General features: G+C 40.8%; 1 protein-coding gene across 1 annotated transcript in view; it reads left to right on the top strand.

The window, feature by feature from the left end:
- Positions 1–27,897, top strand: part of TPRG1 (tumor protein p63 regulated 1) — a 266,643-nt gene that overhangs the window by 127,632 nt on the left and 111,114 nt on the right. Inside the window, exon 2 of the mRNA XM_004577781.2 lies at positions 25,616–25,846. Within this exon, the coding sequence (XP_004577838.2) occupies positions 25,625–25,846 (222 nt within the window). The 5' untranslated portion in view covers positions 25,616–25,624. The remainder of the gene's footprint in view (positions 1–25,615; positions 25,847–27,897) is intronic.

Below are 27,897 nucleotides of genomic sequence, written 5' to 3'. Positions count from 1 at the left end.
AACAAGCAGGGATCTGGATGTGAAGTGGACCACCTGGGACGTGAACCAGTGCCCACATGGGATGCTGACATTTGCTGGCAAAGAATTAGCCCATTGAGCCATCACACCAATCCCTAGTAGGATGTTTTGGAAAAATGTATGCACTAATGACTATAACAAAAGCCAACGTGTGATGGATACTGTGGGTTCCCTGAGCAAGGATAGATTTATGACAACTAGGTCAGTTGCCCACATAGATGGATGTGAGGAGACACTGGCATGTCATCTGGACTTTGGACTGGTAAAGATGAGAAGAATTTTCAGCAAGACATGACTTCAAGCAAAATTGTAAGTCAGGACTGTCTGAAGAGCACCTTTTTTAGACTAAACAACATCTATTGTGTTCTATATAAGTAAAATGGAGTAAAGTAAAATGGGGCAGAATGTCTGGGTCTGTCTCTGACTGATGATGCTATGTGTCAAGCTAAGAGTCTCAGTGAATTTGGTGAGAAGTACAACTATTGACCCAGTGTCAGTACCAGACTCATTGTTATCTAAGTCTAGAATTTGGCAGAGACAGAACACCTGCAAAGTGTAACTCACATCTGATTCAAGTCTTTCAGAAATAGCAGGCCAATAAATTAAACAGAAAAAGCAGTATTAAACATTAGCAGATAAATGAGGATGGCAAAAAGATGGATAAAATATTTTTAAATACATTAAACATTTTGTCCACTTGTAAGAAATATTTCTAAGCAAATGATAACGATTTCCTCTCTTTCCATCTCTTATCCGTTTCTCTGAGTTATGTGAATGTTAGAAAAGTGATGTTGCATAAATTCTTATAAACTTCTGGGATATGGACAGTTGTTTATTTGACCAATCTTGTCATTTTGTCTGGGAATCAAACACTTCCTAAGAAATGATTGTAGAAGTCCCTTGGGCTGATGAAGGGCTCTACCGGTCACTAAGTGAGTATGCTGTACAAAACCCTGAAGCCTGTGCTGTTTGGAAAATAACCATATTTTTTCTCATATTCATGACATGGCTGTATGTGAGACTACTTTGGAATTACATTTGTCTATAAGAGCCTGTGATTCATTGGAGGTACAAAGGTGAATCGATACAGAGTAACATGAGGTATTGATAAGCTTTATCCACTTAAAAACATTTATCAAGCATGTTGTTAAACATTTTTTGTTTCATTGCATGCAATTTATCAAATATCTGATAGAGAAATTTGACAGAAGATAAACTCTCTTAAGATATTTATTTACTTTTACTTAAAATGCAGAGTTAGAGAAGAGATAGAGGGAGAACTCTTTCCATCTGCTTGTTCACTCCCCAAGTGTCCATAATAGCCAAGGTTGGTCCAAGCCAAATTTAGCATCCAGGAACTCCATCCTGGTCTCCAGTGTGGCTAGCAGAGGTTATAGTACTTGTACCACCATTCACTGCTTTCCAAGTGCATTCATGTATAGTATGATTGGAAGCAAAATATTTAGGACTCAAACCAGGCAGTCTCTATGGGATGCAGGGGTCCAAAGTGGCAGCTTGATGGACTCGACCATAGTGCTACCCATAGTAACAGGACTTTCAAGATATATTACGAGTTTTCTTTTAGGCAGTTTGAGTTTGAGATGTTGAGTAACATGTTAACATATGAATTTTCGATTTGGTGATTACAAGCATGGTAAAGGTTTTTAAATGGGAGTCATTGATATATACATGGTATTTGTAACAATGAAATTAATTGAGGTGCCATTATATCTTATGATTTGGAAGGTTATAAGAATCTAGTCAATGGTGCACCAAGGGGAAAAGGTGGAGGGTAGTAGTCAGGACAGCATGGAATTCTTGGCTGTTTCCAGCAGAGGGTAATAATGGGAAGAATTTTTCACCCATGTTCCTGTAGACAATGCAAATCCCTGTTACCTATATGATGCAGTGGGCTCTTCTTACCATTCTTTCTGTCATCTACTTTACTCTGCTTCTACTAGGATCAGGAAAGGAGGTGGAGGAGAAGCAGCAGAGCAGTAGGCAAGCACTAGGTGAACAAGGTGTGTCCAGAGAGCCAAGTGAAGTCTTCCACAGGGAAAAGAATTGACTGAGAGGAAAGATACTCCAAGGGTGAAAGTTAGCTGGTGTTTGAGGACTAAATATATAGCCAGGTATCTGCACTAGGCTTAAGACAGACAAGCAGAAGAGGAATTGGAGATCATGGAAGCAGATGGTCATTTCAAGGCACTTGGTTTTTTTTTTTTTTTTTTAAAGATTTTATTATTATTGGAAAGCCGGATATACAGAGAGGAGGAGAGACAGAGAGGAAGATCTTCCATCCGATGTTTCACTCCCCAAGTGAGCTGCAATGGCCGATGCGCGCCAATCCGATGCCGGGAACCAGGAACCTCTTCCGGGTCTCCCATGCCGGTGCAGTGTCCCAATGCATTGGGCCATCCTTGATTGCTTTTCCCAGGCCACAAGCAGGGAGCTGGATGGGAAGTGGAGCTGCCAGGATTAGAACCGGCGCCCACATGGGATCCCGGGGCTTTTAAGGCGAGGACTTTTGTTGCTAGGCCACGCCCCCGGGCCCAAGGCACTTGGTTTTAAAGGGAACCAGAAAAAATTGCTTACTGAAGTAAAAATATGTTAAAACATATTAACCAAAAAGGAAAAAAAAAAACAAATATTTTAAATGATGGCAGAAGGATGACAGAAACACACTTTTGTAGTGAGTGCAACTTGATTGGTACACATAAACACTTTATGTCTCTAACCATCCTGTGAAGTAAATTTCACAGGTAAGCATAGCTCACATTTTTTTTCCAGGTAAGAAAAATAGTATTCAGGGGATTGACGCTATAGGCCCAAATCATCAAACAATATTGAATGGGTCCTTAATTCTGGTTTTTGGAAGATTAAGTTTGTTCTCTTTGTTGTATTAACCTACCATTATAATTTTTGATGTCAGTTATGATTTTAGAATCCTCTAAATATCATTTACTAAGAATTAAGTGCCTTTTATAAATTCAAGGGAGCTCAAACTTCTCAGAAGTGTTTTCTGACATGAAAATGATGCCATATCAGATGCAGAATGCTTAGATACCTGGAGAGGAACTAAACAGCAAAGAAAGCTTTCCAGATTCTTCAAAGTAGGGTAAACATGAAATTTTGGGTTGAATTACATGCATGCTAGAAATCAAGCATTCGCTGTCTCATGAGGAAGCATTCGCTTCCTCCTAGACTTGTTCTCATACCAGTTTCTTCTTGCGTTGAATTTGTGTCTACATACCCACATCTGTGTAATACTGTTGTCTTGTCTGGTCCTTTATGTCCTCATGAAGATGATACACAGTTATGGTTCTTCCCTTTTCTTAAAAAGAACTGATTTATTTGAATGTCATAACTGCAGAAGGAGAGGCTGGGGTGATGGTGGGGAGAGATCTATCTATCTATCATCTATCTACTACCTACCTACCTATCTATCAATCTATCATGTATCCATTGGCTCATCCCCAAAAGCTCACAGGGGCCAGGACTTTTTTCTGGACCTCCCACGTGAGTACAGGGGCCCAAGCAGTCAAGACATCTGCTGCTGCTTTCCCAGGTACATTGTCTGGGCACTGAATTGGAAGTGGAGCAGCCAGGATGCCAGTGCTGTAGACAGTGGTTTAACGTGCCTCACCATAACTCTAGTCCCAAGATTCTCTGCATGGTTTCCATCATTATCTGATTCCTAGTTGAGAAGGAACTACGATTTATTCTCAGGGAAAGCTGAAGTACATTATTTTGATTCAGCAATTTACTGCCAGGATAGAAAGTTCTGCATATCATTTGTCATTCCCTCAGTGGCGTCTCTTTGCCCATCACGGATGGCACCAAGAGACAGTTTCCTGGGGTGCAGTAGAATACTGATCTTTCAATAGCTGCCGTACCAGGTCCTCGGTGTCCCCCAGATGTTTGTCTCACTGAAAAGCTGCTGGGCTCACGGGCTTTCAGCCTGTTCAGTATGATTCTCTGTGGGGCCTCAAGAACTCTAGTGCACTTTACGCAGTCTGTCATCTAGTACTTTACATAGCAACTTACAATAATTATTATCTATTTGCCGATCTGATTCTTTCACAGACAGTATTCTCCAGGGTCAAAATGGTATTTGCATTTTCCCTTCTACTCTCTGCTTACCATTCACCCTATCACAGTGCTTAGCCCAAAGAGATTTCCCCAAGAATGATTCTGAATTAATGAATTGAAGAAGACATTCTTTTATGTCAGAATTTTGCAGAGAAGTTAATTTAGGAAAGAAGGTGGAGTACTCAAGTTCAAGTCATTCCTTTATAAAGAATTAGAATTGGAAGCCAGCTTGTGTGATCCATTTTGCTCTATAGTGAGTAAGCATGAACTTGTATAATTGGTGTGTCTGTTTAATAACTTCTCTTCATCATTACTTCATCATTACATAGGTAGTAAACCTTCCATAGTATCATTATATAACATAACATCTACTTATATCATAAAATTTGCACATTTTATACATTTAATGAAGAACTCATATCAATCAAGACAAAGAAGCTGAGACTGAAATAAAAATATCTATGCATGCTCCAACTGTTCAATCTCACAAGTTAAAAGTTAAATTGAATTGAATTAGTATGAATTAAAATAAATATCAGACTCACATGTTTTTTAAATCATTAAAAATGCAGGAGCCCATATGTGAGTTAGTGGCTAGGACACCAGCTGTGATGCCCATCCCCCATAGTGGAGTTCATGAGCTTGGTTCTCAGTACTAGCTACAGACTTCAGATTCCTGCTGATTCAGATGCTGGGGCATTAGGGTAGAACTAAACTGCAGGTTTCTGGACCCAGCACAGTAGCCTAGTGGTTAACATCCTCAATTTGCACATGCTGGGATCCAATATAGGTTCTGGTTTGCATCCTGGCTATTCCAATTCCTATCTAGCTCCCTGCTTGTAGCCCGGTAAAGCAGTAGAGGATGGCCGAAAGCCTTGGGATCCCGCATTCATGTGAGAGACCCAGAGGAAGCTGCTGGCTCATGGCTTCGGATCAGCTCAGCTCCAGGATTGAGGCCAGTGGACAGAGGATCTTTCTCTTTGTCTCTCCTCCTCTCTAAATCTGAATTTCCAATGAAAGTAAATAAATCTCCAAAATAAATAAATAAACTGCTGGTTTCTGGCATGAGCTCATAGCCTGGTCATAGGCCCGTTTGCACTTGTTGGGAATGAACCAGTAAATAGGAATTTGCTTTCTATCTCTTTTTTTCCCTCAAATACATAAGTGAAATGTTAAAAATGTTTAGAAATTATTAGCTCAACTGCTGATCTGCCAAAGAAGCAGACTTTCTTATTTTATACTGAAATTTGACTTGGTAAAACACCTCTGACAGATAAAATGTGGCCATATATCCCGACAGCCCTACATGGAATGTATATCCTCTTTCATCCAAAGTTTCTAATTCCATAAATTCACATTGAAGGAGAAACCAACTCTTAGGAGGAGCTTTCCTCATAAGGATCTTCAGAACAGTCAATATAGAACCAAATCAAAAAGAAGCAACACAAATAACTAACAATAGAGAACAAGTAAAACCAATATGGATAGTTCATACAATTAACCCTGTATTGTCATGAGTACACTGCTGCTGAAAATTATTTGTCTATTTGCTTCTTTCTGGCTTGGTTGAGACCTAACTGACAAATAAACATACTATGTGATTGCAGTGTAAAAATATGGTATTTTTACATATGTATACAATGTGAAATGATAACTTCAATCAAGTTAATGGATGAATATAAGATGTGCTCTCAACAGTTTTCAGGAAGAAGGGAGTTATTCACTAGCTAACAAGTTTAGCAACTACGATTACTGCTACTAGTATATGTAAGACACAGTGGTTTGGGGCCAGAGTGACCCTTAGCCAGCTTTCCTCTCTGGTTCTTACTGTGTGGACCTGGGAAAATTCCTTAACTATCTGAGCTTTGGTTGTCTATCTTGCACCAATGAAGAAAATTTCAGTTCCTGAGCCACAAGATCATTATGAGTTTAGACTGAGTCAGTGTGGGTGAAACCACATGGCTGGTACAAAGTAAGTTCTTAGCGAGCACAGCCACCATTGTCAATATCAGTGTCTTTTTATGCATCAGGTGAAAAGACTTTAAAATTACTGGAGACATAGAGTCAAGGTCTAGAAAAATCTGGAAGGTCTTCACAAAGTTTATGGAAATGGCATATTATACAAATACAAATAAAACTGCTCATGAATTTATTAAGTTCTTTGCACTAAAATACATTTATCTTTTAATTCTGCTTTCCATATTTCCTTTATGTATTCTGGTTGTTTTATTTTTTTTGTGTTTGACTTTGCTTTGTGAATGATCTTTCAACTCTCCACCTTGACTTAAAGTAAAGCCTCCCACATGAGGCTTGTATAGAATCTGAGGCCAGCAAATTGATAGAGGAAATTAGGAGCCAAATAGTTCAGTGTCTTCTTAGTACATACAGAAAAAAGCGATTTTCATGACGAAGAAATGATTTACATATAAGCCCAGAATTTCTGATTCCCACATCACGTTTTCCCATGTCATCTTCTTATGTCTTTCTCTATCACTTCAGTTGATTTACTCTGCCCCCCAACCCCTGCCCCATGTTTCTCTCACATATGTTTAGTCAGTTATTTAGACTCCTTTCAGGCTTTCATCAAACTTTTTAAAATTGTGCCTTGGAAACCTGATTGTAGGGATTTTGATATGCCATTAGCTCCTCTAATTCTTTCACTGCCCATAAGATAGATATTAGATCTAATTCATGTTTCAGAAAACTGGGACGAAGAGGTTTTAATTGCCACCTGACTTCAGGCAGCTGGCAAATTGAAGGGCCAGATTTGTTAACTCCAGGATTTTCTGGGTCATGTAACCCACTTGCTGATAAAGGTATTGATTACATGAAGCAAATCAATTCATGTCTTTATGTTGCCCTTTATCTTATAAAAGGGTTGACATAATTAATCCTGCAAACATTTGCTTGAGAGGTCGGTGGATGATGTTGATCCATCACCCCCCAAATTGTGTTTAAAGCAAAGACATCTTTCAGGCTCCATAGAAGAAAACACGATTGTCTTTGCCACTCCTATTGTTTGGTTAACTTCCTAGATAGGATTTCCTTTCAACAATGGAAAACAAATGAGAAACTAAAATTTTGCATAAGTAAAATAAGTAAAGCAAAAGATGAAGAAAGGAAAGCCTGTCAAACAAGGAAAGGAATGTGTTTAAAGGTATGGTCACATCTCTGGGGAAAGTCTAAATATCAGAAAAGTCACTGAAGGGTTAGGAGTCACAAGGGATAGCCAGGCATATGTTGGGGGATGGATTTGTTTCAGCTAGGCATTTTTGGTTTGATCCTTTCTCAGTAAAAGGTGGGCTATTATGTGACTTTTTTTTTTTTTAACCTTTGTAGTAACACAGGACAAGTATTTCTGGGTCAGTTCAGTGTGGAATCATTGCTTTCAACAGTCCCCTTTTCTTTTCCCTTCCCAGACTTTTTAAAATAGTCATTCCTTTTCCTCCTACACATCACTTGTGAAGTGTGACCTTTGCTGTGAAGACTGTAACTCCGGCTAACTCGCTCCAGACCATCTGTGACTAAGGGTTTTGTTCTCAGAGGGTCTGTTCACTGGAACTGCATTGGACTTATCTAAGACAAACTGCCCTCCCTGCCTCTCTCCTCATATGAATTGCATAACAGCACTGTAACTTCTTGGCCTGCATCGCAGTTTCATGACCCCTTTTGAGATAAACCTTGCCTGACCAGACCGACGCTGTCTCCATCTCTAAAAGTGTCTTTTGATTTTATTTCCTGAATGCAGCCTTTGCATATCAGTAAACAAATTAAAACATTGCCTAATAACACAACTAACTTTTCACACAGGAAATTGTCTGTATTAATTTTAGTGTTCCTCTGACTTTAACTTTTGGAAATTTTCTGAAGCTCAAACCTTAGTATTTTTTCTGTATGAGGCAATTTTTCCCCTTAATGGTGAGTGCTCAAGAAAGAGAAGTATGTAATAATAATGTAGCATTTTCAAATTAGCTCATTTTATTAGTTAGGCTTTGGCAGAAAAAGTACAGAGATTCAGTCAACATGTAGGTGCTTTTGAACTTTCAAATATATGTATGAGGTTCTTTTTACCATTAATTTTCTTATTTCTACTGTAAAACATTGCAAAACATATTTAAGGGAAAATACAATATGCTTCTGCTCATAGAAAACCAAGTTTAACACAGAGGTAAAATTCCTTATAAACTTTCTTTTATATGTAACTCTATTTTAGTTTTGAAAAAAAATGTAAGCTCATGTCATGTGCTAAGTCCCATCTTATAGCTCTTGTAGCAAATGTACCATGATGTCTTTCTATTATGTCTGTGCAATGTTAGTTTTAAAGGATAAGAAATATGCTACCTAAACTATGGTTAGTTTTGAATTTTCTGCTGTTGTAAATTGTCAACAAGATACTATAGTTCTTTTTAAATGACATTGTCATAACAAATGTACTGGGATTTGCTACTAGAAGTTGATGAGTTAAACATAGACAACATTTATTTCAAATAAGTCCTCTTTTTCCAATACTCAAATACACCAAGAGTGTGTAATAGCGCTGGTTGATACTATCTTTATATTGAGACCTACTTTAATTGAGATATAAGAGCATAAGTAAAGAATAATATTAGGTCAGTATAAAATTGTGTATTACTGATTGACCCTATTTCATTAAAACAGGAACATAAAATTTCCCTCACTGATAACAAGGATGTTATAGTGACACATAAAACAATTGCTTCTTTTCCAATGCCATTCATTGTCATTGCTGAAGTCCTTAGATGCAGAGATGCTGCCAGACAGCAATTGCTGGACTCACTTATACACCCCTGGAGGAGTCGACAGGCACGTTTTTACATTCACAAACAGGATAAATTATTAAGTAAAGAGGTATTTGCGTTTATGTTCTGAAGAGATAGATTCTCTGTGGAAGCAGGAATCAATACAGAGAGCATGTTCACAGGTCACACAGACAGCATCAAGTTTTGGACTTGTGAGATGCATTTTGTATCTCTTCCTCTAGCCCAGGCGAAAAAAAGAACCCTTGAAACATTCCTGGGCTAACCACTTTGTATTTCCTCCCGATCAACTCCACATCTTGCCAATAATCTTATCATGACAGAAATGAGCCTTCCCTGAATACACTAGGAAACCTCATTCCCCTTGGCATCCTGGAAGCACTGCCAGCCATGTTAGAGATTTTATTGCCTCCTACTGCTTGGATGGTGATACAAATAGCTCTCCAAAGACACACAATCAGTACATTTCATGGTTTGTAAAGAACTTTCACTACTATTTTCATTTTGTCTCCACAAAGGTATCTAATACGGCCAAAGTCCATAACTACATTTTAATATGCTGAAGCCATAAAGTTTACAGAAAGGCTGATCAAAACCAAACATCATCCCTCTCCCATAAGTCAGCCTTGAGACATGCATTCACAAGAGCAAGGAAAAGGGAATGCCTTGCAGAGGCATTTTTATTTTCTCAGCCTGTTTTCTATGTACTAGTGCTGCCCACGGCACTAACAGTAGTTATACGATGTCACATACATATACATTTAACTGCATTATCTGCTATTTTATCCACATAAGCGCACATGTATGCATACAAAATTGTTTTCATGTATATCAGTATCGTCTTATTTTCTTGTTGAAATATAGAAAAACGAAAGGTCATTTGTGTCTCTTACCTAACTGCTTTGGCAAGCAAATGTGAAGCTTTTTAGTTTTATTTCTTTACAATTCTGAAGCGTCCACTCTAAAAAAAATAACCAACATAAATCTGAATGTCATTCTTAAAATAGAACTACTGTCTTCTGTTCATACTTCGGTTCTGAACTTCACTTTTTTTCATGAGCGCTATCATTATTACTCTTTTGGTTGTTCCCTGTGACCTTAGTATAGTTCTATGGTTCCATTTAACTTTTTCTAACATCTTAAAGAACATCCTGAACTCCAGGTTTTAATATGCTCCCCTAGTTACAGTGAAAGATGCTCAAAGTAACTTTAGAATTGTTGTTTTTATTTTTAATTATTTTGTCTGGTTTTGTGTCATTATTAGCATTGAACGTTTTAAATGCTTAATGTTTATTTCCCTTCTAAAGCACAGATTTCCTTTAGTTATGGTCAAGAATTATGGACTTATGACTGCTTCTGAAGGACTATATTATTGTAATAAAATGGAGGAAATCAGTGGGGGAAGGAGAGAAGGGGGAGCCCAGAGTCTTTGGGACTGTATCATAAAATACATAAATTAAGTAATGATCAGAAAGAGAAAGAATCACCAGCTTTGCCACTGATAACCATAACGAAAGCAAATCTGTGTTTTAGAAGGGAGATATACATTAAGCTTTTAAAATGCTCAGTGCTGATAAAGACACCAAGTCAGACATTCCTTGGTTAACCCCAGAGCTGGGACAGAAAGTTATTGTAATTTCTAAGCACAGCTACCGTCTAGTTCCTGCAGCAGAATCCTGTTGATTTGTTGAACTCAATTGAATCTTCTAATATTTTGAATCCTTTTTCATTTGTCTGTGAAAAGCATCTTTGAGTCTTTACAGACTCTCTGAAGCATTCAGGACCAGCATTTTGATCTTGGTCAATTCTTTGCCAGTTACTTTTCTTTCTTCCTTACAGCCCGATGCCTTACTGACAGCAGGGCATACCTTCTCCCGTCTCAGAAGCACCCCGTGACAACTTCCCTTTCACTCAACACTTCTTGTTTGGGTTTACATTTTTTACATAATCATTATTTTATTTTTTCCTGGCTTATATTAATATGGCTTTAATTTTCTCATTATCTTCTTTTTTATTATTAACTTGCCTTTTTTTATTTAACATATTGGTTACTCAATACTATGTCAATTAACTCCATAACATTATAAATTGTTGCTGATGTTATGTTGGGGCTTTTAATTGTTTGGGATGATACTCTGCTGGTTCTACCTTCAGACCAGAGATGGTCTCCCCAACAAGCTGTTGAATTTATCTGGACAATAAGATGCTGGACTCTATGGTTGGTATATGCTTACATATGTTTTTAAAGATTTATTTTATCTTTATTGGAAAGGCAGATTTACAGAGAAAAGGAGAGACAAAAATCTTCGATGTGCTGGTTCACTCTCCAAGTGGCTGCAATGGCTGAAGCTGAGCCAATCAGAAGCAAAGAGTCAGGAACCTCTTCCGGGTGTCCAAACAGGTGCAGGATCCCAAGGCTTTGTGCCATTCCCTGTTACTTTCACAGGTCAAAAACAGGGAGCTGCATAGGAAGTGGAGCAGCCTGAAAACTAACCGGGGCCCACATGAGATGCTGTCACTTACAGGCAGAACATTAGGCAATTGAGCCATGTCTCTGACCCCTTGAGTTTATATTATTATGTTACTTCTACAATTTGTGTTTATAAAGGCATCATCTTGATTTGGTTGAAAATGTGAAGGGGAGAACCTGTGAGACCTGTAAAATATATAACTATATACACACACATATATGCATATATATACATATATATATTTCAAATTATAATAATCAGCTGTCATATGCACAAAGGAAGAATTTACTAATCAGGAAAGAAAAAAAGAGAAATCGAAGGATGATACCATCATGGACCATACACAGTGCAAACTCACCTTTTCAGAATCTCTAAATCCTCAATCATGTTGTTGATCTCATGCAATCCTTGGCTTGAGTGGAAGACTTGCAGTGGCAAGTCCTGCCTCTGCATGTTGGTTGACTAAGAGGGAACTGTGCCAGCAGGTAAGGAGGGCTGACAGTAGACAGAAAGGAATACAGAGTAATTTCACACTTGAACCATCAATGTGACAGTCATCACGAAGCATAGCCATCTCTTCAAGAAATGGGAGGTGGGAGTGAGTAGCTGATATCTGGGTCACACATACTGTGTTACTTGCCATTTGTAACACACCCTCCTCTCACCCCTCACACCTTTGCCTGGAATGTTCTCCCACCCCCGAATTATGCAGTCATCTCTGAGGTAATTTTCACCACGCCTAAAGCTTCCCACAGTCTCCCTCCCTGTCTTTCTACCAATTCACCCATGTTATTTCCATTAATGTTTCAACTTATGCTTTGTACATATTCTATTGTGGATCATAAAAGGTTGAGATTATCTGCTTACATTTCTGCTACCTCCATTGAGATAGGAGTTTCTATATAAACTACAAGTGTCCATGAGTTTCTCTGTGAGTGTATGTATATAAATATTTTGCCGATGACTTGTTGAACAACTTTACTTTTTGAGCTTTCACTGTTTATGAGGCAATATGTAAAAAGGATGAATCAGATCTGAGCCTTGCCCTTCACATCTCAGACACTTTAGAGAAGCAAAAAGGATGTCTACTCTCCCATTGAAGGAACTTCTCCTTAGCAACTTATCATGCCCACCCTGGGTGCTAGACTGGGAGTGCATATAATTCCTGTCCTGAAGTAGCTCATAGAAAAGACTGCGGGAAAGTTGATGACAGACCAGTATTCTCAGTGCCACAGAAACTCACACAGTCATAACTCAGACTGTGTGAGAGATGGAAGTGTGCATGGAAATGTGCAAGAAATTAATTTCAAGTGACCTATGATCTTTTAAGATTCTACAGTCAGTATTCCCATCTTTATCAATTATTTTACTTATGTATTTGTTAAAGAATCTGCTTTGAAAGTTATCATGTTATATGGGAAGGTAAGCAGACTCTTCCTCCCTTCATAAGGGTAACAATAGTTAAAGAGGCTCTAGAATGGCTTTGGCACTGGTCTTGGTGAGAATCCCCATTCAGCTTTTGACGTCCCAGCAATCCTGGTCAGCATGAATTTGCATTGGTATTGGACAAAAACCTGAGTTTAATATCCCAGGACCTCCACTCTGGGCTTACAATCTGGGAACAGTCTTGTCCAGTTGGGATACCTTGCTGAAGATAAGATGGAAAAAATCCCTCCCAGTCTATGGGGAACCTCTCATAGGATTAGATCCTCAAGATTCTGGGTATTGGTGACAAATCAGCCAAATCCTGTTGTCACTAAGTAGGAAGGAAATTTAGGGATAATTTAACAACTTCTAAACTTGAACAGTTTCTTTCCTACTAAATGAAGCCCTCAGAATCCCAGACCAATGGGACTGTATTGATGGAAATGCAATGGTTGACCAGATGACCCACCTGTTTAGTCCCAGGGTCATTGACAGTAGTTTCTATGAACATCCTTTGCAAACTAGCCAGTCCAGCAGTGCTCCTTTTGTAGAACAACCTCCTGTGAAGGAAGAGGACAAGAAGACATGACTTTCCCAGAGACCTGTTTTTCAGCCTGGCATCACATCCTCCCAAATGCTGCTGTAAGTCACAGCCCTGGCGGAAGAGCCTGGACAGACTCTTCATCAACTCCATTTTCCCTCAGGACACAGAAAGGCCCTGCTGGCATGTTATCACCAATGTACAAAATGTGAAAGTGTGGAGACTTGTTTGCCAATTTTCTTATCTCAACTGGCACAGAAGCAGGCTTGTTGGAGAGTTATGAGGTGTTAGAGTATTGTTGTTTATCTACCGCATATCCCTCTCCTGTTCTCAGAGAGACTCAGGAAAGGCTGCACACATAAATTCACATAAATTACCTTTACAAAATGTCAAAATTAAAAGTAGATTTTTATTTTAGGTATGTGCTTTGAGGATGTTAACCCTTTCATACCGGTGGAGATGTCACCATCAGAAAACACATCAGAAAATAAGACTACAGCCCTGGCCACAAGAACTAACGTCTGTGTTCCCTTGTCACTCCTGATCCTCATTGCCCCTGCCGAAGGGGAGTAGTTCTTGTTCACAAGTTCAATATTTCTTTGTTTCCAGTTTGCTCACACATTGAGCACACAATACATCTGCTACAAAATTGGTACTCACAATGTCATTTTTAAGATTATTTTTATACAAAATCAGATATACAGAGAGGAGGAGAGACAGAGAGGAAGATGTTCCGTCCGATGATTCACTCCCCAAATGAGCACAACGGCCAGTGCTGCGCCGATCAAAGCTGGGAACCAGGAACCTCTTCCGGGTCTCCAACGCGGGTGCAGTGTCCCAAAGCTTTGGGCCGTCTTCGACTGCCTTCCCAGGCCACAAGCAGGAAGCTGGATGGGAAGTGGAGCTGCCAGGATTAGAACAGGTGCCCATATGGGATCCTGCGGCGTTCAAGGCGAGGACTTTTGTTGCTAGGCCGTGCTGCCAGGCCCCACAATGTCATTTTTAAAAGCGTTTTAGAGCATATTTAAATTTAAAGCAAAAATTGTGAGGTTGCAATGCAAAGAGTTCTTCTATACCATTTACCCCACTTTCCCATCATAAATATCTCATATTCATAATTTGGAGAATATTCATAAATTAATGAGTAATACAGTCTTTATTGTCTTTATTCAAGTTTTAATTAACTAAGAGCTCAAGGGTACAGCTAGCCTCCCTGAGCCTCCATTTTCTTATTTATTACAGATGGATGTGATGGTTTGAATATTTGTGTCCACTTCAAATACTCATGTATGAACTAAATCCCATGGCACCAGTTTTAAGAGGTAGAGCCACAAGGATGCTGTGCCCCCATGCTTGGCATGTAAAAGGACCTTGAAAAAGGACCATAAGGAATTAGATAGGCCCTTTATACCCATTCCTCCCATTCTGCCATATGAGGGGACTGTGTTCAATCCTCTAGAGAACACAACATTTAAAGCACCTCATTTAGAGAAGGAGAGATGAGGTCCTCTCAGGACACCAAATCTGATGATGTTTGATGTTGCACTCCCCCGCTGTCAGAATGGGGAGAAAGATTTTCTGTTGTATGTCAATGACCTGTCCTCTGATAGTTCAGCATAGTACGATGAAGCGATTGAGACAGTAGGAGTTACAACAAATGAATATTTGCCAACTAGGTAACTTGTCTTTCCAGGGATCCTAAGTTAAAGTAATGGAGATGCTTAAGAAGCTGTTGGTTTCTAATACCTTGCTGAGTGTCACAAATGTCTAAAATAGGGGGAAAGATATTCCACATGACTTTCTTTGCCCCCAACTCACGTCAGAGGAAAGGAAGGAAACAAGCGAAGGAGTGGCTATACAGGCTCAACAGGGAGATCGGCAAGGCCAGGAGCCTAGAAGGGCATGTTGGAAAGCAGGGGAAGAAGGGGGCATGCAAGAAACGGTGAATAGAGTTTCCCCATGGAGCAGCTCCTCAGTAATGTGTCACTCCTGCTTTCTTCTTCTGAATTAGGATGTGTTTTGCTATTCCTGAGCTGTTCTTCATTAAGCTGTTCTGAGAGGAGAAGATCTCTAAACTCCTCTTTCTTTGCCCTCAACTCATGTCCCTATCACTCAGGGCATCTGGTTGGCATTTTTTTTTCAAGCACGTTCTTTTCCCAGAGAAACACATATCTACTGGGCACTAGCTGTGCTGGATCTGTCTCTGATGCTGAAAAATGAGAAGGATCATCTTAAAGAATATCGTTTATCTATAGAACAGAAGCATTTTCATGGAGTATAAAACTTGATTTTTTTCCTGATTTTAACATTTAGTTAAACATTTATGAATTCCTACACATTCTGTAAGATCTGTGTTTCCGTATGCAGTAGCGTCATTCATTGGTATTGGTGGTGGCAGGGCTGGCGATTTGGGAGAAGCTGAGACTATCCCTGCTTCCTGCAGGCTGTATTTCTGATCCAATGGCAGATCAGCCTCAGACATTTGCCATTAGTTTCCCAGTTCTACCTTTTATATATTTACACACATCATCATCATCATCATCATCATCATCATCAAATTTGCCTGAGGAAATCTTAGCAAACAGTGGTTCTTTCCAGTTCTAAATGATTCTCCTTGGATCTGTTGCAAGGTATCATTTTTCTTTGTGAAAGCCCTTGCTTTTGGTTGATTATGTTTCTGGCATTATGCCACTTTTAGTATTTTAGTGCCATTAGTATATTTCTACAGAGGTAGAAAGACATTTAAAAAAAGCTGTTTATTTATTTAATTGACAGAGAGTGATAGAGAAGGGAAAGGTAGAGTGATAGAGAAGGGAAAGGTAGAGTGGTATTGACAAGGTCTAGCTCAGAGTTTGGAAGCCACACCTCCACTGCCTATGCTATTGATTGCCCATCTGCGAGTCAAGTGGCACTCACTTATTACCAATTGTTGCCTGGAATCTGTTACTATGTTGTTGTGTGATGACTTCCCTCTCCCTGCCCTGCCCCGCTTAAAGCCCTGTTCTTGGAAGGGGCGCACTCTCCCTAGAGTTCTCACTTCCTGGCTCTTGCTCTCTAAGTGGGTGTCTCATTGCATACTTCAGCACTCTGGCCTCTCAGGCGCAATTTTACTTCCCATGGACAGACTCTGAAGACTCAATGTAGCAATCTCTCTCTGTTTTCCTTACCTTTTCTGGCTTATTCTCCCCCTGAAGGTGACCCATTTATATTTGTAATCCTCACCCTCTGAATAAACTTTACCTTTTTCTTAAGACATGTCAGTATCTGTGCTTAAAATCCTTTTTTAAGTAAGAGATTAAGAACCTAGGGAGTAAGTATTCAAGTCAAACCTAGTCTACAAGAGTCTCTTTCAACTGCTGTTTCACAATCCTGAAGTCCATCAAACTATGGCTGGGATAAGCTTAAGCCGAGGACCAGGGACTCCATTCTGGTAGCCTATGTGGTGGCAGGGGCCCCAGTACTTGAGCCATCATTTCAGGCACATCAGTGGTGGCATAATGTACTGTGTCACAATATATGCCCCAAAGAAGGATCGTTTTAATTGATTTTTGGATAAATATGCTGTATGTGCAGAGGTGACCTGAAATGGCATGAGAAGTTGAGATACACAATGTTTTCTATGGGGACATTGTTAAAGATGTTACATTCATTGCCCTTCCAAGACATCCAGCGGTGGGAATGGGGCTGCATTCTCTTTGGGATAGCTGGGTTCAACTTTCCCACCACCTATGGCTGTAACAATTTAAATGAGGCTGAATTTCCTTCTTTCCTGGATCTCAAACAGCTTGGTTGCTGAGTGCTTTGCTTCCCCAAGTGTTTCCAGAGAAGACAGCCTGAGGGAGAGGAAGTGGCGCTAATTAAATCCTCCCTCTGTTTTCCAGGCACAGGAGCCTTCGCAGATGTCTGTTGTTAGGAGCGTGTTCACAGAGTGAGCAAATACAGAAGCAGGCTTTCCTTCCCCAGTGACACAAACCTGCCTTCATAGGTTACTGGCAACTTTTAGAAACATGTTTCCGACACCCGCTGTGATACAAGTGGCAAGCCTGCTTAAGAAAAGCAGGCAGAAGCCAGCCAGGTCAAAGGCCTCAGGAATCTCTTCTTTCTCTCACACACCCCCAATTTATCCTGTGTTTGCACTCCTCACCTAGATACAAGCCAATTTCTGCCTTTGTCCACCTAGTTTTAAATAAATATTACCTGCAAACTTACAGGGGCCCTTTGTGCTATAATACAGCACAATGGAGGGTTTGGGTGGGTATCCATCCAAGCATGCCCCTAGGCAGGTCCCTTCTGAGAAAGATGGTGATGGAGTAAAGTACAATGTGGTCTGTGAGACTTTTCCTCTTGTGAATTCTCCTACCCGGTTTATTTTATCCTACATCTAATGCCCTAGTGGGACTGTGTTTCTTGTGTGTGTGTGTGTGTGTGTGTGTGTGCGTGCGTGTACTCACGCATGTGTGTGTATTACATTTGCATGAAATTATTCCATGTACTCCTTTCATCCTGGCATAATTGCTAATAACACCTTTTTTCATGCCAAAATATCCAACTTTAGATAATAAATTGTATGAGCATACTATTTTTACCTCTCTTGACTACTCTAGTTAATCCCAGCTTCAACTGTCGAAACTGACTGAGGATAGATGCTTTTTCTTGTCTTCTGGTGTTTCATAAGAACTGAAGAAATGAAAGTAAATCCAGCTTTGTTTGATTAATAATACAGCGACCTCCCTGAGAATTACATGGCATTCATAGTTACATGGAAAAATTGGGTTTGTATGCCTCTTTCACATTCTTGAGTGCTATAGAACAGCTGACTTCCTGCCTCACTATGAAAATGGACAACCAATTTAAGCTCACAATTTTCTAGGCTAGCATGTGCCTTCCATTTTATTTTGTTTTGCTTTAAGTTACAAATTATAAATCAATTATCGTTTTATCTTAAATTGTTTATGGCCACTGCTAGCGTCCAGATACAAAGAAAATTAAAAATATCTGTAGGGGTAATCTAGAAGTAACTACTGCTAATGTGTTAATTTATTTTTACTTATGTCTTACTTGAAAAAAATTTTTTCTTTTAATTTTTATTTTTCTTGTTACAGCTTCTTAGGCTTTGTGATTTCCCCTTCTGCTATTCCCATTCTCCTTCCCCTAGACTGTTTTTCCTGATATTATTTGTTGGCTGCTGCAGGTGCTGGGCTTACTTCACATCCAAAATGTCACCCCAGCCTCAGCCCGGAGCTGGAAAGGGCCTTAGGAGCCAGAGACATCATTGGATTAGCAAGAGTCCAGCCGAGCAATGATGAGCCTAGACTGACATTGCTTACCCAATTAGGACTTAAACAGAGCCTGTGCCAACTTTCTTGTTGGAAGGGGTATAAAACCCTCCCACACGGTGCTCTGCCTGCCTCTCTTCCCTTGCAATTCCCCAGATCTTTTTTTCTCCTTTCTCCTCTTTTGACTGTGTGGGATAAATGCCCCAGAACAGATCTCAAATAAAAGCCTCTGTGTATCTTTTTACAACTGGCTGATGTTTTCTTTTCACGGGTGGTTGACACATCTAACATTTTGGTGCCAAAACCCAGGAGGGATCTTCTGGCTGCCCTACCTGTGTGGCCAAGGCCTCCGCCTCAACCTCCAAACAGCTGACCTTCTGGGACCTCTGCCTGCCACAGGACAACAGACCTGAGCAGATAAGCCCTCCACTGATCCCCTCCTGTCCTGAAAAGTCCTCTCTGTTCTGTTCCAGACTGCCAAGTCATGCATACACTGGTCCTCTGAGTCTCAGACTACTTGTGAGGTGGGAGATGTCCCTCACGCACTGGTCATCCATCTTTGGAGCCCTCAGTGATACAGGAGACGTCCTTTTCATTGACCCGCCCAACCATTTGGGGGGGTATGGTGGGGTGGGGGGATGGACCTCTGTGATTTGGGAGACGTACCTTTCACTGACCCACCCACATCATTAGGGAACCACATTCCTTCCTAGCTCAGATTCCAAGGTGGGGACACTTTCCTCACATCTGAATTAGTCATGAGACACTCGATCAGGATAGGATGGACAACACAGAGTCCTGAGCGTACAATACCCAGACCTGTCTAATGGCTCACTTTAAAAATTTGGGGCTAGGTCAGGACTTATGCTGGGAATGTCTTATCTTTTATTCCATGGTGGCTTGACTACATTACCCCTTAGACAATGATTCAAAGTAGCTGGAGGAGAGCACATTAATATCAGTGTCTTTATGGATTTGGACAATTTTTGTCACTGCAATGGCAAGTGGTTTAAAGTGCCGTATATACAGACTTTTTGAGATATGCTCTGGCCTCACCATATGCTCATCTTGGTCCGTTACCCAGGTCCTCCTTACCCTAAACCTGCAAGACCCATGTTATTTCCTCCTCACTTCACCTACCCTCCAGAAGATTTGTCTCTTCCCCCTCAACTGACTTTCGGTCCAGAGGCTATATAGTCCTCCTTGTTCTCCCAAATTCCTTGCCCCCAGATTCTGTGCCTACATCAATTAACCCCTCCTGTTCCACCACCAGCTCCTTATCAAACAGAAACTTCTCTAACAACTCTGACTACTCCGCTACTCTGCTACATCCCCTCCCTCCTTCTACTGTCTGGCCATCATGGCCTTGGATCTCAGGCCTGCACCGCCTCAGCCAATAAGGACTCCTCCTTCAGTCACACCTGCCTTCCGGCACTAACTGGACCTACCTCCTCCTCCTGCCACCCTCTCAGACTCTGACATAGACTGCTTGTGTGAAAAAACTTCATAACCTCTCAGTAATCTCCAATCAGATTGACAATAGCCTACTACTTGCTGTGTGTGGTAGGTAAATGTAACCTCTTCCACTCCCAACAGATTTCTCTCCATACGTCGTTTCAAACTTCACATTCCACATAAATCTAACATTAAAATAATCTCACCACCTTGGACTCTGGACTCCAGCCAGGTTAGAGAGTCCAAGCGCCATACAGATTGGCACTTGGCTGCCTCCAAAAAAATCTTAAAATCTACACCTCCACAAGGCTCTCTTTCTACCCAACAACCTCACGGTTAAACTGTCTGGCTCTCTTCCCCTTCCTCAGCAGCAGTTATTATGGCTTCTCTTGTCCTCCACTATGCCCATGGCTGCAGTTTTTTTCCAAGGACAATTTAAGTTTGTTCCTTCTCTCTTTATCAAGTCTTCCTGCCTTACCCACCTACCAGCCAGGAGGGGAGGGTTGGGAAATACAACCAAGGGCCCACAGAAAAAATACATAGTCTCTTTAACATATTCTGTCCTACAGAAAAATAGTTGCATTAGACCGCAAAGGTAAGAGAGGATAGAGTATTTAGAGATTAGAATATGTTAAAGAAGGGGTGGGGAAGCTACGAAAGATGTGAGAGGAATACATCTTGTATTATTTGTATGTAATATAATATTTAATGATGGTCTTTATTATATAAGCATTTTCTAAATATTTATCACTAGACCTGGAATTAAAGTCTGATTTTCTGTTAAAACATTATTTTGAAATACACCTGTTATTGTAACATCTCTTTTTAAATGGATTTTAACTAACTAATGACTAAATTTTCTAGTTACCTCCAGCAAAATCTAGATCTGACTCTGTTAAATTGTCCCTGTTAAATTGTCCCAGTATTTAAGATAAACCAGTGCACTACCTCTTATCTGCAAGTATTTTCATGTTGAGGTAATCCTTGTATTCGCTGTCTTTCATTAGATCCTCATTGCTCAAGATCATCAAAAGTTATGTACTTGTTTTAAACGTATATGAGTACTTACTTTATGTCCATAATTAATGTGATGTCTATTGTGTCATGTAAAGAGATTCCATTTCAACCGGATATTTAAAGCCTTCTTGGCATCCTTGACAGACATTCAAAAATCCCCAAAGTCTAAAAACTTGACATTTTGATGTATGCAGTAAGGCTTCCTGCAAATGTTGAAGGATTTATCTCTCATTTTGTAGAGACAACAACTGATTAGGCTACTGGGACCACATTAAAAATACTGTCAAGGTGCAAAGTGGTGCAAATCTGTGTTATATTAGAATACCGCCGTGACACAAGTTTGATGATCTTTTATGTTATCAGTCATGATCATTATCTCAATTCTAAAAGATCTAGAAGTTGCACCTTTTTATACAATCCTGCAAGTACTTCCTAAGATGAGCAAACAGGTGCTAGCCGTACCTGTTTGAAAACTGTTTAAAATCTCTTTACTTTTATCAACCAAGTTACTCATGTTATGCTCATTGTTTCTCTAGTGTACAATGTAAGTTAATTGTAGACCTGTATTCTTATGTCAAATTCATGGCAGACATCCGTGTCATCCTCACTTTCTCACTAACCTCTGGGGAATGGGCTCACATCCTACAGGCAGCAAGGGACCATGTGGATCAACAATGCCTAACTGACCAAACCCTCCTACAAGGGACTCAGGTGGTCCCTGACATACCCCCAAACTGAAAATACCAAGACAATCAATGGGACTGCCACAGTGTGACTCACATGGTCCAACCCCTTCTGGAAGACATGCAGACAGTCTCTAATAAAGGTGGGCAATTTTAATAGATTGCAGGAGGTCACACAAAACTCAGATGAAAATTCAGCACTGTTGCTGGATAGGTTGTCTGAGGCTCTCATTAAATACACTAAATTAAACCCTGAGTCTCCCTCAGGGGCCATGGTTTTGGCAACACATTTCATTTCCCAGTCTTCTCCAGATATTCGTAAAAAAACCTCACACAAGCAAAGGAGGGTCCTCAGACTCCTATCCAAGGCCTGGTAAAAATGGCATTTAAACTCTACAACACTCATGAGGAGATAGCCAAACAGGTAAGCCAGGCAGATACAGAAAAAGATGACTCTCCTCGCCAATCCCAGGCTCTGGTGGTAGCATTATGACCTACTGTACCTCATGGGACCTGGACATGGGACCTGCTTTAAATGTGGGCAGAAGGGTCACCACAACGTCCAAACCCATGACCTCACAGCCCTACTAAGCCATGTCTACGTTGCACGCTAATGGGACACTGGAAATCAGATTGCCCAATGTGGAGGACTGGTGCTCCACCTCTATGGGGCACTCCTGCCCCCTCAAGGGGCAATATTGCTGACCCAACTAACACCTAAACTTTTGGGACTGGCTGAGGATTAGCAGGGCCGAGGGGCAGACACCCCATCAACCTGGCCAAGCCACGGGTTTCCATTGAGGTAGTGGTTACATCCATCAATTTTCTGGTGGAAATAGGAGTTACCTACTCTGTGTTGCTTGCCCACTCAGGCCGTACCTATCTTTCCCAGATCATTGTTATGGGTATTGATGGAACTCCTTCCAAACCCTTACAATCAGGCCATTTGCTGCGCTCCCTCGAGGGAATACTCTTCACTCATTATTTTCTGGTTATCCTGTCCTGCCCAATCCCCTTGTTGGGATGTGACATCTTGTCTACTTTGGATGCCTTTCTCAATCTGTCCAGAATACAGCCTCAACCTGTTCAGAACACAGCCTCTATTAATGTCACGTTTCCCTCTACTGGAGTATAATGAGTCAGATGAGTAATGGCCTCTATCTTTCTCAAAGATTGACCCTCAAATTTTGTACACTTCCACACCAGTTGTGACTGCCACCATTAGCCTATTCAGATATCCCTTAAGTTGGGTGTCCTTTATCCTTTCAAACCTCAGTTTCCTGTATCACTACAACATAGATAAGGTGCAGAACAAGCACAACATCCTGACCCACAAGTACCCCATCGAACACAACATTGTGACCAACTGAGAGGATGTAAAAAAAAAGATCTGACATTGACCTTCTACAACAACCTGTGTGTGGCCCCCAAGGAGCACCCCATACCTCTTGACAAGAACAAAACCCCAAGGCCAATCAAAAAAGATGAACCAGATCATATTTGAGACCTTCAACATGCCAACCATATGCATGGTCTTCCAGGCTGTACTGTTGCTGTATGACTGGGGCAGCACCACGGACACCATGGTGGACTCAGATGATGGCAGGATCCACATGATGCCCATCTACAAGGGCTATGCCCTCCGCTATGCCATCCTGTGTATGGACCTGGGCAGTCAGGAACTGACTGGCTACCTCATGAAGATCCTCACGCTTTCAAACTTATGTATGGCTGACCCTTATTCATGCACTAGTTCCTCCCTATATCTCTTCCTTTAATGAACTATTTACCATACTTACTCTCATTCATAAGCTTCTTTGAAAACACACAGACAAATGCCTTCCAAACCCAGATCCAAACTCGCCGTCTGACCCTAATGTCTAGCTTCTCCCACTGAATGACTTGAATTTTCACAAGACTCTTTGTCCTGATTCACTTCAGCCATGATGGACCAGACCTCATAAAATAATCCTCACCACCCCCATGGTGGCCAAAGTCCTTGGTCCCACCTCCTGGTACAACATGTCTTGCCTAAAACCCTTCTGAAATCCTACTGCCATATTCATTCAGGAAAAAATTTGTAAAGCCTCACGGGTCCCCCTCAATCAGCTACTGCTCCACTCCTATACTCCTATACCCACAGAGCCTCCTCCAGACCTTGCATAGGGACTACACCCCTCCTCAGCAGGAAGCAGCCAGAACAGCTTTGTTGCCCCTTTTCCTATTATCAAGAGGATGAAATATTGGCTGCCATTAGTGCAGGAGTGGGGCTGGGCTTATTTCATACCTGACACATCACCCCAGCCTCAACCCAGAACCAGAAAGGGCCACTGAAGCCAGACATGTCATCAGACTAGCAGGGCTCCAAACAGCCAATCATGGGCATAGGCTGACATTCCTTACCCAGTTAGGACTTTTTTTTTAAAGATTTATTTATTTTTATTAGAAAGGTGGATATACAGAGAGGAGGAGAGTCAGAGAGGAAGATCTTCCATCCAGTGATTCACTCACCAAGTGGCTGCAACAACTAGAACTGAGCCAATGCAAAGCCAGGAGCTCTTCCAGGTCTCCCAAGCGGGTGCAGGGTCCCAAAGCTTTGGGCTGTCCTCGACTGCTTTCCCAGGCCACAAGCAGAGAGCTGGATGGGAAGTGGGGCCACTGGGATTAGAACCGACACCCATATGGGATCCTGGTGCGTTCAAGGCGAGGACTTTAACCACTACGCTATCACACTGGGCCCACCCAGTTAAGGCTTAGTGAGAGCCGGTGCCAGCTTCTGCGTTGGAAGGGAAATAACTACCTCCCCCCCCCTACACACACACGTCCCTCTGCCTCCCTTGCAGCTCCCCGGACTTTTCTCTCTCTTTTCTCCTCTTTCCTGATACTTGGGGTAAAGACCCGAGGATGGATCTCAAATAAAGCCTCTATGGATCTTTTTTACAGCTGGCTGATGTTTTCCTGTCATAGGTGGTCAGCAAATCTAACATTATTGTAATAGCATAGTCACTGGTTCACCACTCTGCTATTTAAGTGTATCATGATATTATAGGTATAAACAGTGGTAGAAGGCCCAGCATCCTATTTTCAAGATACATTTAACAGTTTCATTGGAAGTCATTCTTTTGTCAGCTATTCTAGCACAGTAATATTCGTCAAAAATTCATAGAAAATGGAATTAAAATTGTTAATTTTTTATGTATAAATTTGCAATTAATGCATATTTTTATCACAATGTTAATTTTCATGGGCTGTTGGAAGACCTTGTGTGTGTTTCTACATATACACACATATATACATACATATATGTCTGGGGAGAGAGCCAGAGAGAGATTAGATGCCTTTGGGAATTTGTCAATATGACTTCCTTAGAACTGAAATTTTCTTATTTAAAAATATGTTCAGCTATGTTCTGTTCCTACCCAAGAAACATGCAGGAAGATGCATTATCATTGCTTCTAACTCCTAAATAATGTTGCAATATGGTGTATTTTCAAGCTAAAATGCTATGAAATCTTGAAAAGAAAATTATGTGACAACTATTTCCTAGTGCTCTTCCTCTGCTCAGTGTCTGGAATGCTGGAATTAGAGATGAAAAACTAGAACTGCTCACTCACAGGCTCTTTTCTGTGTCCAGGAGCCTGTGCTGCCCGCTGGGGTAAACAGCCATGGTTGATGAGTTCATGTATGGTACTGAGCTGCAAGCCACCGAGTCCTTCTGTTTAGATCATGAGTGGAGTATTTGTCAGTTTCAAGAATGGTATTATTACTATAGCCTATTTGCCATATGCAAGATGCAGGTGTTTTTTTTTTTTTTTTTTTTTTTTTTCTGATTAGAGGCTTGTTTCTTCTCTTGGTGTAGGCTGGAGAAATGGCCACTCTTGGGAGCCTTGAAGGATTCCAGCCTGTGTCACTGCGGCAAGAAGGAGATGAGCAGCCCTCTGAGACTGACCATCTGTCTGTGGAGGAAGGGGATCCAGCCAAGGACTCAGTGCCAAGGTCCATGTCAAGAGTGTCAAGTGTGACTGAGTCAACACTTTACCCCAATCCATACCATTGGCCTTTTGTCTCACGGAAGTTCTTCGTTACACGGGTAAATTGATTGGTGCTTCTTAAATACCACATAAAGCTTCTCTCTAGAAAGAAATTCTTATATTCTCCTATATGTCCCATGTTTTACCAAGTCAATTTATATTTGTTACCTGTCTGATGGTCGCAAAAATCAGGAGATTGCCTCCTTATGTTCATTTTACATGTGAATCGTCTGGACTTCAGAGTAGTTAGGGTCTTGATCACAACAAGATAATATCAAGAAGAAGCAGATGCCACTTCCTTTAGGCTCCCTGGGTCTTTGATTCCTTGCTCTTTTGTTCCTACTAAACCCAACCTCAAAGGAATAGCTCTATATGGACAGAGAAGCATAGCAAGTAGAGCACAAGAAGCTGTGAGCTCTGTGTGGGTGTTCAATATTTGGAGGGGGCATTATGGAGTGATGAGCATTGCTGAGAATGGGCTGGATCTTGCCAGTCTGTATTGCGATGGTGGATTTACATTGTCCGATCAGGTCCTTTCAAATCTTTAACCTGTAACTGCCGCCTGGAGCTTATCTCCCTACTGGCTCAATGGGAAGATATTGGTGGTACAGTGAAGAGGGAGCTTGTAGATCCAGATAAAACAGAACAATATTTTAAACCTCTAGCATTTGGGACAAGTGAAGAATGCTTTCTGGTTTTCACATAACTTTCTCTCTCGAACCCTCCTTCCAATGTACAATTTACTTCCCCAGTTCTTCAACATTGTGGTTGACAAATGGTGGTTGGTGCCCAGTGCTATAATCTACTAGAGGAAACACCAGGGAGGGGGCGCACTGTGGCAGTACAGTTTGTCTGATTTTCATTTGTATGTGGTACATTTTGTTGTTAAAAAGTATATGCTTCAATTTCACACATAGATGGAGCCAAGAATTTGTGACTACTTGAGAAACTTTAATGAGTCTTCACTAGGTAGCTTTTAAAACACATCTTTGGTTGAGATACAGTTTTAACTAAAGCAATTGAATTTTATGTATATATGTTTAAACATTATAAATACCTTTATATGATAGGTGCTATACTATGTGTGTGTTTTTGCATATGCAGAACATATGGTTTGTTTTCAGAAGATGTGAACTTTATTGAATATGCAAACTAAGTCAGAAGCTGTAACTGCAAAGGAAATCAAAGCATCACCTAGAGCTTATTATCTTTCCTATTGATAATGCCAAGGTTTGATGAGTGAATATCATTGGGTATTATAGAATAATGAATTTGTCATCCAAGTAATTATGAGTGGTGACTAGGAAATCTATGCAAAAACTAATGTCTGTGCATATGATGATGGGCCGTAAGTTGGGATAGGTCAACTACATGAATTCTGTCTAGAAAGAACAGGAAATTGGCAATTGGGAAAAAGTTCCTGTATGGAAACACTGGGTTTTCTGATAACACAATGGACTCATGAGGAAAACATTGAACCTCTATCTGTCTCGCTCAAGCTCTAACTTTGTTGGTGTGAATCACACATGCCAGTGCCTTTTCCACTGAGTTTCAACCTTAGTGCAGGGATTGCAGAACTGTGAAGAGGATGTCTGATTTTAACAAAAAGAGACTTAGTTCCAGGAGCTGCCCTTTGAACAGTGAGTAAAATGGGAGATGAGTTGCCATGAAGTTACTCCAGCGCATCATGACTTGCTCAGATCTTTACCAAGGAAAATGACTGCAATCTCACTTCTGCCTCCGGAGCCTTCTATTAGACCGACCCTATGGAAAAGGCAATTCTAGGAAAAGTAGCTACTGCTTATGTACATTAACACAGTCCAAAGCACTGACGCATTTCTCTTGCTTTATATTATTTTGATATTTTTTATCTGATTTGCTAGAGTAAATTCAGATCCATACTATGTCTTCTTCCCTGGAGTACCCACAGTGAAGCAGACTGGGGAGAGGTCATCATTGTTGTTTTCAGAGTGACCGTATTAAAGTCCTAGAGAGGTGAGTTTTCTCCCAGTCCTGTAAGCAGAAGAGCTGCAGCTGTGAATCCAATGCTCCTCCCACCATGCGCAATTGAACTTATAGTCCTTTATAGGGTTCTCAGTGACTGACTTCA

Source organism: Ochotona princeps, chromosome 3 (genome assembly GCF_030435755.1).
Source record: "Ochotona princeps isolate mOchPri1 chromosome 3, mOchPri1.hap1, whole genome shotgun sequence".
Taxonomy (NCBI): domain Eukaryota; kingdom Metazoa; phylum Chordata; class Mammalia; order Lagomorpha; family Ochotonidae; genus Ochotona; species Ochotona princeps.
This window is presented reverse-complemented; position numbering and strand designations above follow the sequence as displayed.